The sequence below is a fragment of the Uloborus diversus genome, chromosome 1 (genome assembly GCF_026930045.1).
Source record: "Uloborus diversus isolate 005 chromosome 1, Udiv.v.3.1, whole genome shotgun sequence".
In the NCBI taxonomy this organism is placed as follows: domain Eukaryota; kingdom Metazoa; phylum Arthropoda; class Arachnida; order Araneae; family Uloboridae; genus Uloborus; species Uloborus diversus.
This window is the reverse complement of record NC_072731.1, coordinates 249,362,816-249,376,387: the sequence shown is the minus strand read 5'-3', so window position 1 is coordinate 249,376,387 and position 13,572 is coordinate 249,362,816. Positions and strand designations below refer to the sequence as shown.

Genomic DNA, 13,572 nt, shown 5'->3' with positions numbered 1-13,572 from the left:
ATTTCAAAATTTGCCGCCCTAGGTGGCCGCCTAGGTCGCCTACCCCAAGAGCCGGACCTGAATACATACATATCTTAATACAGTAGAACTCTACTTATCCAAACTCTGACTATCCAAAGCATTTTCAGAAATTTTTTTCAATTTCCTAGAAAAGAAAAATTTATTTGGAAAAGAAGTGCAATTCTTAAAATAAAGATTCTGTCGATGCAGGCTGTTGCCCTTCCCTCCACAAAGGTGTAGGTGCATCGGAAACATAATTGGGATGACCAATCACTGTCTCATAAGGCAATTTTGTAATTGGATTTCAATATGCAGCACTTCTAAATATGCTTACCATGCAAAAGTGTTACTTTTCATATAAGTAATTAAACACTATTTTTCTATATAAAAATAGTTTCTTTCTCCCATTTTAACTTTTTTTTTTTCAGGCAAAATCCAAATTTTAAATTTTTGATTGTCTGAGTGGGGTTTAGCCCCAAATTATTCCAATAATTACAGTTCTGCGCTGCATTTATGCGGATTTTGAATTGTGTGTAAATATTCTTTTGAAAAAGGAGCTTACTTTGCTCGGTTGCCTTTCATGCTTTCTAATTTATTGAATCCTTTTAATTTATTTATTTTTTTATTTAATTATTTCTGCCACTTGAGTGCAGGACATTCACGCCAGCTTTTGGTGGATTTTCTGATGTTTGTTTTGGAGCTCATTTTTTAATTCATGAGTTTGTCTTTTTTTATCCATTTTTCTTTTCTAATAATGTTTTATGTGTGTGAGTGCATATATATATATATATATATGTTATTAGTTTTATCAAAGAGTATACAATTTTTTAAAGCAATCTTCCCCAATTCCTAATGTTCTAAAAATACTTTTTTTTAATAAAAATTGTATGATATATTTCAATATTTACTGTCTTTTGTATACAGGTAGTTGAATAATGCACCTTCTTTCCTCTTTAGGTATTCATAATGAATCTCTGTTGCTGAGGAGGAAACCTCATGGTCAAAAAGATTCCAGACTGAAGAATAAGCTGTTCACATGTTGCTATTGTAATTATTCATCTGGGACCAAACATAATGTTACGGTGCACATATTTACTCACACTGGGGAAAAACCTAATTTATGTCCAGTTTGTGGTCAAGCCTTCTCTCAGAGTCAAAATTTGAAGCGTCATATGAAACGACGACACATAGGATATGGATATTCGCCCATATAAATGCTCATTCTGCAATAGAGATTTAGGTCAAAAATCTAATTTAATAGTGTGCATTGCAGTGCCTATGAAAGCTTTATAGTTGTTTTCACCATTTTAGAAAGAAGTATTAGGACTTTTTTTCCAAGGTCTGAATGGTCAAAAATAAAAATTTCCATGAAACCCCAATGGCGCTATGCACAGATGTATTGCATAGTGTCTACTATACCCGTCTATCAAATCGGGTCATAGCTGTCAGTTCTGCACTCACAATGAGCACGAAAACATACCTCGTACCATAGAATTTTCCTACAAAGTGGGAATTTCATGCTCTATGCCAGCTTTTCTTAAGTTGCATTCTGCAGGGCCCCAGGGGTATATGAATATCACTCAGGGATTCAGCAAAAACTTGCTTTCTTTCTTTTACTTCACATTGGTTGCTTAAGAAAAATAATAAAAAGCAGATTTGAGTAAAGTTTTTATACCGTACTTTTGGCATGAGATTGCAATTTTTGATTTTGCACTTGTTAAGCTGAGTTAAAGATCTAGGCCATTACTGGGAAATTACTTTTGAGGAGCATTTTTAAAGAATTATGTTTTTTTAAAATGATTTTGGAACAATCAAATCTGCTTGCATTTTTTAAATATTTTTTATAAATAACATTTGAGCTTTATTGAGAGTGATTAATTGACAAAAAACCATCTATAGTTAGATCCAGACCTTGTTTCTGGTTGCTTATTTGTTTGTTCTACAGTCTGAGTAAAAACTTTAAGGCCAGTAAACTTTTTTCAAAAATTAATACATCTTAAACTTAGGATCAAAAAATCATTTGAGTTTTAATTATTAACCTTAAATACAAGTAAAAGAGACAAAAAATTCTTTTGTAAGTGTTCATTACCAAAAATATTACAGATCAGAGTTTCATCCTGGGTAAAATCTTTGAGGCCAACATAGAAAAAAGCAGATGGAGACAAAAATAAAAAACATAAGCTTGTGTGGTATCCATTTCTTCAAATATTCTTTCTTTCATAAATGAAATTAGTTTTTGACAACGTTTAGGATATATTTTTTGCCATCCATCTTCAATAGTATATTTCAGCTCTATTTGATGAAGTAAAATGTCTCCCTTTTGCATAAACTCATGCTAAGTCACTCCATAAGTTCTCTATTGGCTAAGATCTGGAGACTTTGTTGGTCATTTCAAAGTTTTAAAATAGTTGACTTGGAACCTTTTTTTTTTTTTTTTTTTTTGTCACTGTTACTGGAATGCGTAGGTGTATTGTCTTGCTGATATTTCCAATTTTCTCGAGTAATAAATTCAGCATTTAGTAGAAGATGACTTGCAAAGACATTTTGATATGCCCTTGAAATCATTTTACCTGAAAAACGCAACTGAGCCCCCACCATTGTAAGCAAAGCACTCTCAAATCATGAAAAAGCCTCCATTTAATTGGCCCTTGGAGAATTTTTCTTTTCGTAAACTATGCCAATAGTACTTCCATCCTTCTGGTCCCTCCAAATTCTACTTCATTTGGTCAGAAAAAAATATTTGTATCCATTGGTTATCCCAGGTCGTGATTTCCTAGCTAAAGTTCAAATGCTCTATGTTGTGCCTATTCAGTAACTGATGCTTAGGCAATTTTTGCTGAATAAATAAAATCTCCACACCTTTAATTATGTTATATATCGTTTTTGACAAACATTTAAACCTATCATTTGAATAAGTTTGGTGATTGAGCACTTTCAAGGTGATGAAAGTTTGCAAACTCTTGCTCCATAACGCGAGGACAAATATTTAGGTCTTTTCCCGGTGTTCTTTTTACCATGATTGTGTTTCAATCAAAAGTGACTTCAATCTTTGATCTTCTGTTTTTTTTTCTGCAATAGTATGCCTATCATCCCCGTTGAAGAAAAAGCTTCAATCTGCCCTCTTTCATGAACTTCTCACCTTTCGATATCTTCACAAAGAGAACCAAAACTTTGAAAAAATTATTGACAAAACTGCAAGCTGAAGGGTTTCCACAGTCTTGTTGATTGCTGTGATATTTATTTCAGTATATGTACATGTAGGTTTTAAGAAATACTAGTGTCCTTAAAGTTTTTACTCAGGCTGAAATACTAACTTAGAGTATACCAATGTTTTTTTGATAATTGCATACTTGACAAATCCTGTCTGTTGCGTTATTTTTTACCAATGAACATTAATAATACAATAGTATTAAAATCCCTAAAATTTCATTTTCTAGTTTTCACAAAAAAAATTTGCTGGTCTTTAAGTTTTCACTCAGGCTGTATTTACCTTTAGGGTTTGTGTTGTGTGCAATACTGCACCATCTTTTACTTTGCTTCGCAACTTTGTGAATGTGTGTTTCTTTAGTCATTAGATAAGTATAATTTAGAAATTTTGAAATATTTTGCATTGTGCGGTATCTACCTTACTCTTAATTTACAATTTTGTTCGAATTTTTTGAAAAGGATTTATACTTTTCCTTTTCATGTTACAAGTACTATATAATATATTTTAAGTTTGTGTCTTAGACTACAGCATAACCATTTAATTTATTTTGATTGTTAAATATTAAGTTAGTTCTCTACCTAAATGTAAAGATTTCTGTGCTTTTACAGTTGAATAAGCTAAACCAAAAATTCTTGCTTCCAGTTGGCTGAGGTGAAATCTGTCTTCCTCTCAATGCCAGTTTCAGCTGATGTCTGTGGGGGCTGTATAAATGGAATAAAATTTATCTTACACTCATTATAACAATCTTATTTATTGACTGAAATTATATAGTGTTTTGGAAGTTTCCTACTTTGTTTTTTAGCTTTATAGTCATATGGCAAAGAATATTCATAAACAAAGTCTTTATCAAGGCAATTAGCTATAATTCGATTGAACTTTATTCAGCAATCTGGATTGCTAAATATTAATTTAGTTCTCTCCCTAAATGCAAAATCTTATGTGCTTTTAATGTTGAATAACCAGAACCAAAAGTTAGTCCTTTCTTCCAATAGGCTGAGATGGATTTTGCCATGCTCTCTAGGGCAGTTCTTCATCTGATGTGGGGAGGAGGGGGGGGGGGGGGGGGTCTAATTTAATAAAATTTGGGAGTTAAAAAGTTTTAGGAGTAAAAAAATACACTAAATTCACTCATCACTTGAAGAGAGGGGGGGTCAATTACTCTCATACCTGCTAAAGTTTTAAAAAAAATGGCTAAAAACTTCTTCATGAACACAAATCGACTCGAAAAGAACTGTTCCTCAAAAGTTATTTGGCAAGGTGAGGACATTTGAAGGCAAGGCCCTTGTCTTCAAATATTCTATTTTTCAATATGTTAAAATAATTTATTGTTGACTTACGTTTATTTTTGCCATATTTTTATGGGATATTAAACTTTTTTTTGTACCTTTGTTATTATTAATCAGACTAAAAGCATTTTCTCACTTTGTGAAAACTTTAAAAAAAAAAAAAAAAACTTCAGATTCCTGGAAAGGGTAAACTACCCCCATTATTTCTCCCATAAGACTGCCTTTGTGTGCCCTTCTCATCTAAAGAAAAAGCAAACCCATCAACATTGAAAACTTTGTTAAAAAGAATATAAAACAAAAGAGTTTCCAAATTTAAACAATTGAACTCATGCAAACGTGATGACTTCATAACTGTTTTTTGTAGTTATTGTGATGATGGGACACTAGTCTAAGGCAGGTTGTTAAGTGATTGACAGTGGACCATTTACATTTCATTTTCATGTGATAAGTAAAGATTTAATTTTCTTGATAAAAACACACACACACATAAATTTATTACTTAGAATACAAAACTTTTGCAATGTCAGGGTTGAAACTAGCTGGTTGATTTTATAGCTTACTATTTACGAGGATAGATAAACCATACTGTGTCATACATCTTAAAGGTATTTACTTTTTTAAATAAATTTTTTAGGACATACATTTAAAACTACCTAGCCAAGAATGATCCTTTTGAGGCAATGATAATTTTCAAAATTTTTCTCAAACTCCATAATAATTCATCAAATTTTAACTGCCGTTATGTATACACAGTATAGTGATGATGTTACTATGAGCAAAATTTAATAAAACCATTCTTAAATGAAAATGTGTTGTCTGATTTTATAGTAAAAATAGATTATCATTAGTGAATACGCTAAAAGTGTTTTCATTTTTTATAAAAAAATGTAATTGATTTTTCATTGTTAAAGATTGTAATTGATCCAGATTTCAGGTATATAATTAGGATATTCTGATATATAAAAAATACATTTTTTGACCTATTAAATTGTTCTATATTTTTTCCCAAATTACTTCTTATAGTTTTTGGGATTTCCTCTGAACCTTATCTCTATTATTTTTATTTTTTAGATATGTCACCTTTAGAAAGAGATATTTCGACAATTACTATGTTTTCTGTGACATCCCAAGTAGCAGAAACTGTGCATGCCTGCCCACATTGTAACTATCACACTCCTTGTATTAGCAACTATAAGAGGCACATGCGGACACATACAGGAGAGAGGCCTTTCAGTTGTTTTGTTTGCAAGAAGACATTTACTCAAAAACATGTCCTCAAAACTCATTTGTTGATACATTCAAACTCCAAACCTTTCAAATGTGAGACATGCAGTCGAAATTTCCGCAGCATGGCGAATTTGAAGAAACACAGAGACAGTCAGCATAGGAAGAAAAATGTTTTAATTTTTTAATGTTTAAAAATAAGATTTTTATAAAGTGCAATATATTTGTCTTTTATTTGTTTGTTGTATGATCATGTTTTGTTATAAAAAAATAAATGATTTTATATATTTACATTTTGCATTTTAATAAATTAGTTTTTGAGAGAGATTTCAAATCATAGGTTGAAACTTGGGCCCGTTTACCTAATTATTTCTCCTTGGAGAAATGATTGAAAAATGGACCAAATAATTTGCATTTATATCCAGTAACCTTGAAATAGTACCAATGCCTTTAAACATGGACAATAGAATGGAGTGTTTTAAATAAGAAAATTAAAATAAATAGCAAAATTATTTGAGAGTTTCATTCTCCTCTCCGCAGTTTTATGTTTCAAAATGTAAAAAGTTCATGAGACAAACAGGATAAGCCATGTTTCCAATTCTCTAAACTTGGGGAGAGAGCCGCTTTCAGTAATAAATTCAACAGTGTTTAGGGTTTCCAGTTTTCCTTCACTTAGAGAAGGGGGATAACAAACAGTAACTTGCTCCCTAAGACCATATTTGGGCAGCTGTTCAAAACATGTCATGGTTGCAAGTTTATACATAGTTCATTAAAGCAGGGGTGCCTACCTGTTAGAGTTTAAATTTTCATACCTAGTTCCTCAATATTAGTTCATGAACTAAAGGCTACACAATGAAATTGAACTGTAAGTACTTGTGTTATTTCTTTTATGTTTTATTTATTCCCACTTTGGGTCTTCAGGTGCCATGACCATCAGTTCTACCAAATTTTCATGAAAACGAATTTTATGAATAATAAGTTTATTTTCTGTAATTTTTTGTGACAATTTTTTCATCATAATTGGATCTTTTCTTAATCAAAAATGGGTTTGCATGTTTTTTTTTCCATTGATCACTTATGATTTTTTTTAAATGTCAAACGTGATCAACAAACGATGACGTTTTTGGTTCCAATTGTGTTATTTCATTGCTTTTTTTAGGACCAATTTTATTTTTTTCGAAGCAAGTTTTCGAAAAATAAGGAAATAGAAAAAATATAAATGCAATGATGGTGGCTGCGACGAATATGCAGAGGCCATCGTTTAAAGTAATCAAAAGGGGGGGGGACAGTTGCCGGACAGCTTTTTGAGAAAATTTATGTAGGGCGCGTTTCTAAACTCGAGACCGGTCGCGACCGAGCGACCGATCGAGACCAGGAGTGTGTATAAACTCTCTTCGGGGGCTCCGAACGAAACCCACTCGTGTTTACAAACTCCGATCGTGGTCATTTCGGTCGCGACCAGAGCGACCGCGCTTTTTCGCCGGGCGAATTCGTCACGTGACCGGTCGAATACTGTTTTTGCACAAATAGGCCCGCGAAACTACTCTTATTTACATTTTTGGCTGCCGCGCAGATTGAGAGTATTAGAACAAAATAGAAAAAAAGTGCATTTTAGTCGAAAATTCTCAATCATTTTAATTTTTTTTAACTACTGACAACCTGATCCACTGAATGTTTGGCGGAATCAACTCTTTTATTTTGTCTGTTCTTTTAGAGGAACACATTTACATTGCATGTTGAAGTTAGAAATTCATTCGTACAGCGGTCCTTAAACGTGGGGATAGAAAATAAATTTAAATTTTTACGCTCGAATGATGCATATATAGGGTAGAATTTAAAGTTGAAATAATGGTAAATTTTTGTATTTAGCTTGAAACGATGATTGAAAGCTTCGTTATCATATTTAACGCATGATTGTTGGCCCTAATATGCTGTTACAGTTGATATTTTTGTCAACCTAAAATTTGCAACTTTAGATCTGCATTTAAGATTCTTTTGATTTTCAGTGTGTTGGTTTTAATGAACAAAATTCAGTTTTATTTGCTTCAAGCTAAATGGAAATTTTATATGTCAACACTAATTCCTTTTAAATTCTATTCCTTGTACATATTAACAGGATATTCTGTTTCTTTTTTTCTGAACAAGAGTTTCATCAAATATCACAATATACTTCCAGTTTCAAAACTTCAACTGAAAAAGTTCTTTCTTTAAAGTAAAGCAGCTGCATTTATTCCATGTTAACAAAATGTGATAGTTCTAGCTGTATTACAGAATAGTACTTTTAATTTCCATTTTTTAATTTTAAATGGTCATCTCTACTGAATATTCTCTAAATTTGCCAAAAAACACAAAAAAGGATATATCTTTAAACATCTCTACAAAGGTACTAATAGAAAAGTGGACTGCCAGCTGAATATTACTTAGTACTAATTTTACATGTTAAGCTTTTGTTAACTTATGTATACAAGATAGCAAAAAACAATGAGTTCTCAATTTATACCAGGATACGTGTTCAACATATATTGCAGATTGCGCAAGTAGGATGAAAGTGGCATTTTTTGAATTTGATTACCATTTAGTGTGAATGCTCCAATGCTTTTCTAGTACACAACAGCTTCTTTGAAAATATGCGGATTTTCTCATGGATGGGGACACCACTTTTTACCAGAGCTTGAGCATCATTTTCGGTTGATCGGGCACTGCGTGTTCAACCATATTGGGGAAGGGGGTATCATTACCTGTTCTAGCTTTTATTAAAATAGAACAGACTAGCATTTTTAGAAAAAGTTGATTTTTTTGAGCAATATACCTTACTATTCACATTTAACGCATCAAAGAATAAATTAATATTTGTGCAAAACAAAACTCTTGATGAAATTTCCAAAAAATCATATTCTGATTTTTGTTACAGCATTTAATTGGTGTAGTCCTGAAAAAAAAGGTGGGGGATAATGCTTACAGATGAATCAGTGGTATGTTCAATGAACACTGGTTTGGGAAATTAAAGAGTTAGAGAACATCATGCCCTCTTGACTACACACCTGAAATACTTGAACTGCCAGATCTAGGGGGAGCAAGCCGGAGCTTTTGTCAGAGGGTAAAAATCTACAGTATAACTTCGATTTAACGATACCTGATTTAATGATTTTCTGAATTTAAGGATACATTTCACTGGTCTGGGTTTGATTGCATTGAATGTCTATGCTCCTCGATTTAACGATATCCTTGACTTAATATCTTTTTCCAGTCCCTTGACAATTGTTAAATCGGGGTTAAACTGTATTTGTCTTATTTTTTTTAAGTCAATGTACAAACTCAAAGAAAAATGAGTGAAGGCATCAGTTGTCTGGATAAATGAAGGTTTACTGCATTACACGTTTCCGTGACATAAAAAGCATTTGAGTGTTTTAGACTAGCGCTTCTCAACCTTTTGTGACCCGCAGACTGGTAAAAGCTGTTGAAAAAAGTTTGCAGACCATTTAAATTTCTTTAAAAAATATATAAAAAAAACTTATATTTGCAGACTATATTAAAAATATGCGACACTTTTTTTTTGAGGCTGTGGTTTTTCTTCCATTTATGGATTTATTTTAGAAAAAAAAACCTTCTGACTCAGGGAACGATAAAACTTCATAAAAGATTGTGTTGACAGCAAAGTTTTTTAAAAAAATTGTTGCAGAGTAATAAAAATAAATGAATAAATAAATAAAGAAAGGAAACTTAACAGGATTTATTTTAAAAAACATGAATGAAGAAAAAGTGTTTGAGGACTGGTCATGGTTTTTTCCTGCTAACCAGTACCGGTCTGCCGGACCACTGGTTGAGAATCGCTGTGCTTCACTATAAAAAATTTTAACTTGAAAAATTTATTTTTAAATACGGTAAAAAAAAATTAACATGAAACTGAAGGGACTAAATTTTTTTTTGTTTAAAAAATTGAATTAAATTACACAATACTTTGTCCGGACTAATATATCATTGCGTGTTAACCATATATCATGTTAAACTTTTTTCACTGTATATCCATAGATGCAAGTTTGGAGACGAGCCCTGGATTGAAAGTATCTTGAATATGTGCCAGCATCCTACAATCAAAAAAATCAGATATTGACAGTTGGCCCAGTTATTTTCATGGTCAATTTTTTTTTTTCATTTTGCCATTACCTGAACCACGAAGGTTCAGGTAATGGGAATGTTCAGGGTGTGGAAGGTCCACCTACCACATAATTTAATTACCCTAGCAAAAGTTCTGTAGTCCTGCCTACATCTTCGGACATTTTCAAAAACCATATTCAGGGGCAGACTGGATCCCGCAAGAGGGCGTCAACCTTGGCCTCCAAAGGGCGCAAAAAAAAAGGTGTAAACAAAAAAAAAAAAAATGCAACAAAAAGATGGAAAAAGAAAGGAAAAAAAACAATGGTACACAGGTTTACGAGTTAAAAGAAAAGAAACAGAAAAGGGAAGTCACACAGGTTCGTGAACGCAAAAAAAAAAAAAAAAAAAGGAAATTGCACTTAAATGTTTTTTTTTTAATTGATTAAAAGAAACCTTTTTTAAAAAAAAATGTTTTTAGGCTTGAGGGCACATTGGCCCGCGGGCCAGTCTGCCCCTGGCCATATTTAAATCACTTAGATGGAGACTGAACACTAAGCACCCTTAAATATTTTTTAGTGTAATGTGCATAAAATGAAAGATACAATAAACCAAATTTTACTGTAAAACTATACCACCTTTGCATTTTTCAATATTAAATTGAAAACAAGTCATTTTGAAAGATCTTCTCTATTTTGATTCTTTGAAACTTTACTGGTAATTAGAAATATGCATTACATAAAATGTTTAATACAAGAATATGCTTTATTTAGAACAACAAAAAACTTCTAAATTACGGTAAAACTACAGTTACCCAAATCAACCAGACCCCATTCGTATTATTAGATTTTTCCGATAGTACATTCTAATCTACTGTCGGCGCCATTTACACAAATATTGTTAGTTCCACCATATATTTGAATAAGTGGGGATTTTTAACATTGCATCTACGGCATGGTAAATATTCGGTTCCGGGATATTTTATTTATAAGCGGGGTATTCGTTTATCCGTTATGCAATTAAGCAGAGGCGACGGTATTTACTGTATGAATGTTGAAATTCAGAAAAACTATTTTTAAAGAGAAAGAGCTATCAATTGGTCAAGTAGAAAAGCTAACGCTTTTCATGCTAAGTGTACTAACAAGGGCTGCTGCAGAGAGAAGGATAATAGCATGCGCCGACAGAATAATAATTTTCCAAATTGCAGCGAGTGCAATCGCCTTTATTTTTTGCTCAAATTCTGAAAGCGATTCAGATAGTTGTTGTAGAGTCATACTGTATATGTTAATGTATGGCATAACAATAAGAAACGCTTTGAATTTTCAAAAACCATTTTATAAGTTAAATTTTTCAATAGTACATTTGTCATTTACTAATCATAAAACCAGACACATGTTTGCATATATATATATATATATATATATATATATACAATGGAGTCTCGAAAGTTAGAAGTTTCACTTAATTTGAGGTGTTTAATTTATATTATCAGTTATACAGTTTAGTTCCAAAAAATTGATTTTTATTAAAATCTAAAAATAAATACGTACAGCGTACAGACCTCGTGAGAAAAAAAAAGTTGCTTAGAGGTAATTAAAGCAAAATTTATGCTGAAATATCTGTGATAATTTTCCATGAAGACAATACTTCCTTTTCTTTGCACAAAGAAAAGAGGCTCTTCCATACATTCTCTAAAAAGGGTGCAAATTTAATCTGGAAGAATTTTCCGGATAATCCGAGTTTTCATCGATACGAGCCCCCAATTACCTTGAATTTTCGAGTTTCTACTCTGTACCCATATGGTAGTTTCCGCTTAATGAGATTACTTGGACAATAATTTTGATACCTAACTAAATTTGTAGAAAGTTTTTCAGGGATCCATCCAGTTTTTATTTTTTGGGACCCCATTTTGTGAAAAAGCTAAATATTTTTTTGAATTTTCTTTATTTTTGAAAAGTGAATCATTTTGAATTACCAGGTTATATTTCAATTTGATAGCTATGAACGTGGCAAAATGATGCTTGTGCAACCTTTTAATTAGGTGTACGAAGGAAATTGTTAATGTCCAAGCTATAGAATCACAAAAAGTCTTTATTGCGGGTCACCACTTTTTCAATCTGTAGTGTCCCATGGTGAAGGGAGACTCTGAATCTTGACTTTTATTTCATGATGCAAATTTTTGTGAATGAGCTGCATTTACAATGTGTAATTTTGTGAAGTATCCACAAATTGGACCCAATTCAGGTCTGGGTCGATCCCTGTTCTTATATTTTTTCAAACAATTATGTATGATTAGATACATATTTTGGCGAACTCTGGGCCACAGAGAGCCAAGGAGGGCCTCTTGTCCGTTTGGTCGATGGGTGTCCCGCTTCCTATAAAACTTATAACATTTCCTGAAATGGCCTATGGTCGGCTCTGGGTGAGCAACAAAGGTTGTTCACAAATTTTGAGGTACTCCCAATGTTAAAAAAGCAACAAGAATAACTGAAAAAATATGCTGGTATCATTGTGGAACTCGACTATGGACATTTTTGCTGTCGTCATAATATAGCACTCGAGACTCGGGAGAAGTACAGCGTTTTTTTTTTTTTTTTTTGCAGAAATTTTTTAAGAGATAATTTGAATCACAGACAGTTTTAAATCTTATCAAGATTCTGGTTGAAGTTATTGTGTACTTGAATTTGTTATTTTTGATTTCAATGAAATCCTATCAACTTGAAACAGCAAAACATGCGAGAAAAATCAAGTAATTTTGTTTGTTAATTGAGCTTTTTACCGAAACAATATTATCAATGTATCATGATTATTACATTGTGCAAGCAAATGAGATAGAACGAACATCAAAACTCCATAATTGAAATAACATTGGACAATAACTATTCTTACTTACCTGTCACAATCCAAAAAAGGGAAGCATATAGAACAAAAAAGGTCAGCAACAGAGTATGTTAGATTTTAAAGTATACTAGCACTCTCTTTTGCTGCCCATTTTGTTATCGATATTTCCATAATAAAGCTCGTTTGATGCAGTAGCGTAGTATTGACTAACTTTATATTAAAAAAAAAAAAGACAAACAAAACGCTTTTTGAAAAAACCTTTTTTGATTCTTACAGCTATAATGCATACTCAACAAAATTAGTAATGAGAGCTAAATATCGATCAAATTCAAATAAGAGCTAATGAATAAGCTGCTCTTGCAGCCTTGTTTTTTTTTTTTCCCAAAGTTTCCCTGATTATAAATTGACGATTAAATTAAGTCATCTTCTCAGAAACATTCAGAGAAAGCCACAGAATACTTAAAATTCATCCGATTGAATTTTTACATGCCTCTTCTTTAGACTAGCACGAAAACAACAATAGGATATTATTATTCCTGAATTTTAAAAGCGAACTTTCAGTTTCACAGTACTTAACACTGACTTTCAAAATGTATCCATTGCGCAAATAAGCGAAATCGACCGGAACGACCGCGCGTTTGTTTATAAACTCCTTCGATTCAGTTGATGACCGTGACGTCAGAGCCGCGACCGGTCGAGAACGGAACAACCGAAGATCAAGAGTTTATAAACGCGCCCGTAATAAAACCTGTCTACAACGACACTGTTGGGACCTAAAAAAATATTGCTATGGATCAGTTTGATTATTTATGCTGACATTTTTTCCGGGACCAAGGAAAAGATTGTTATAGAATCTATTTTTTTTTTTTTTTCTGAGTGATTTTCAGCATAATACTCCATGGAAAAGGTTGAAATGATTCC

General features: G+C 32.3%; 1 protein-coding gene across 2 annotated transcripts; it reads left to right on the top strand.

The window, feature by feature from the left end:
- The first annotated feature begins 981 nt into the window (after positions 1-981).
- Positions 982-5,964, top strand: LOC129226694 (protein krueppel-like). 2 transcript variants are annotated; one of them, XR_008580813.1, is made up of 2 exons: positions 982-1,047; positions 5,566-5,964. XR_008580813.1 is itself a non-coding variant. In XM_054861327.1 (2 exons), exons 1-2 carry the CDS (start codon positions 1,195-1,197, stop codon positions 5,904-5,906), a joined length of 387 nt encoding a protein of 128 aa, XP_054717302.1. In that variant the 5' UTR covers positions 995-1,194; the 3' UTR covers positions 5,907-5,964. The 2 variants fall into 2 exon arrangements, 1 of the variants encoding a protein (XP_054717302.1); XM_054861327.1 differs by having other exon boundaries at positions 995-1,240.
- Positions 5,965-13,572: the final 7,608 nt, after the last annotated feature.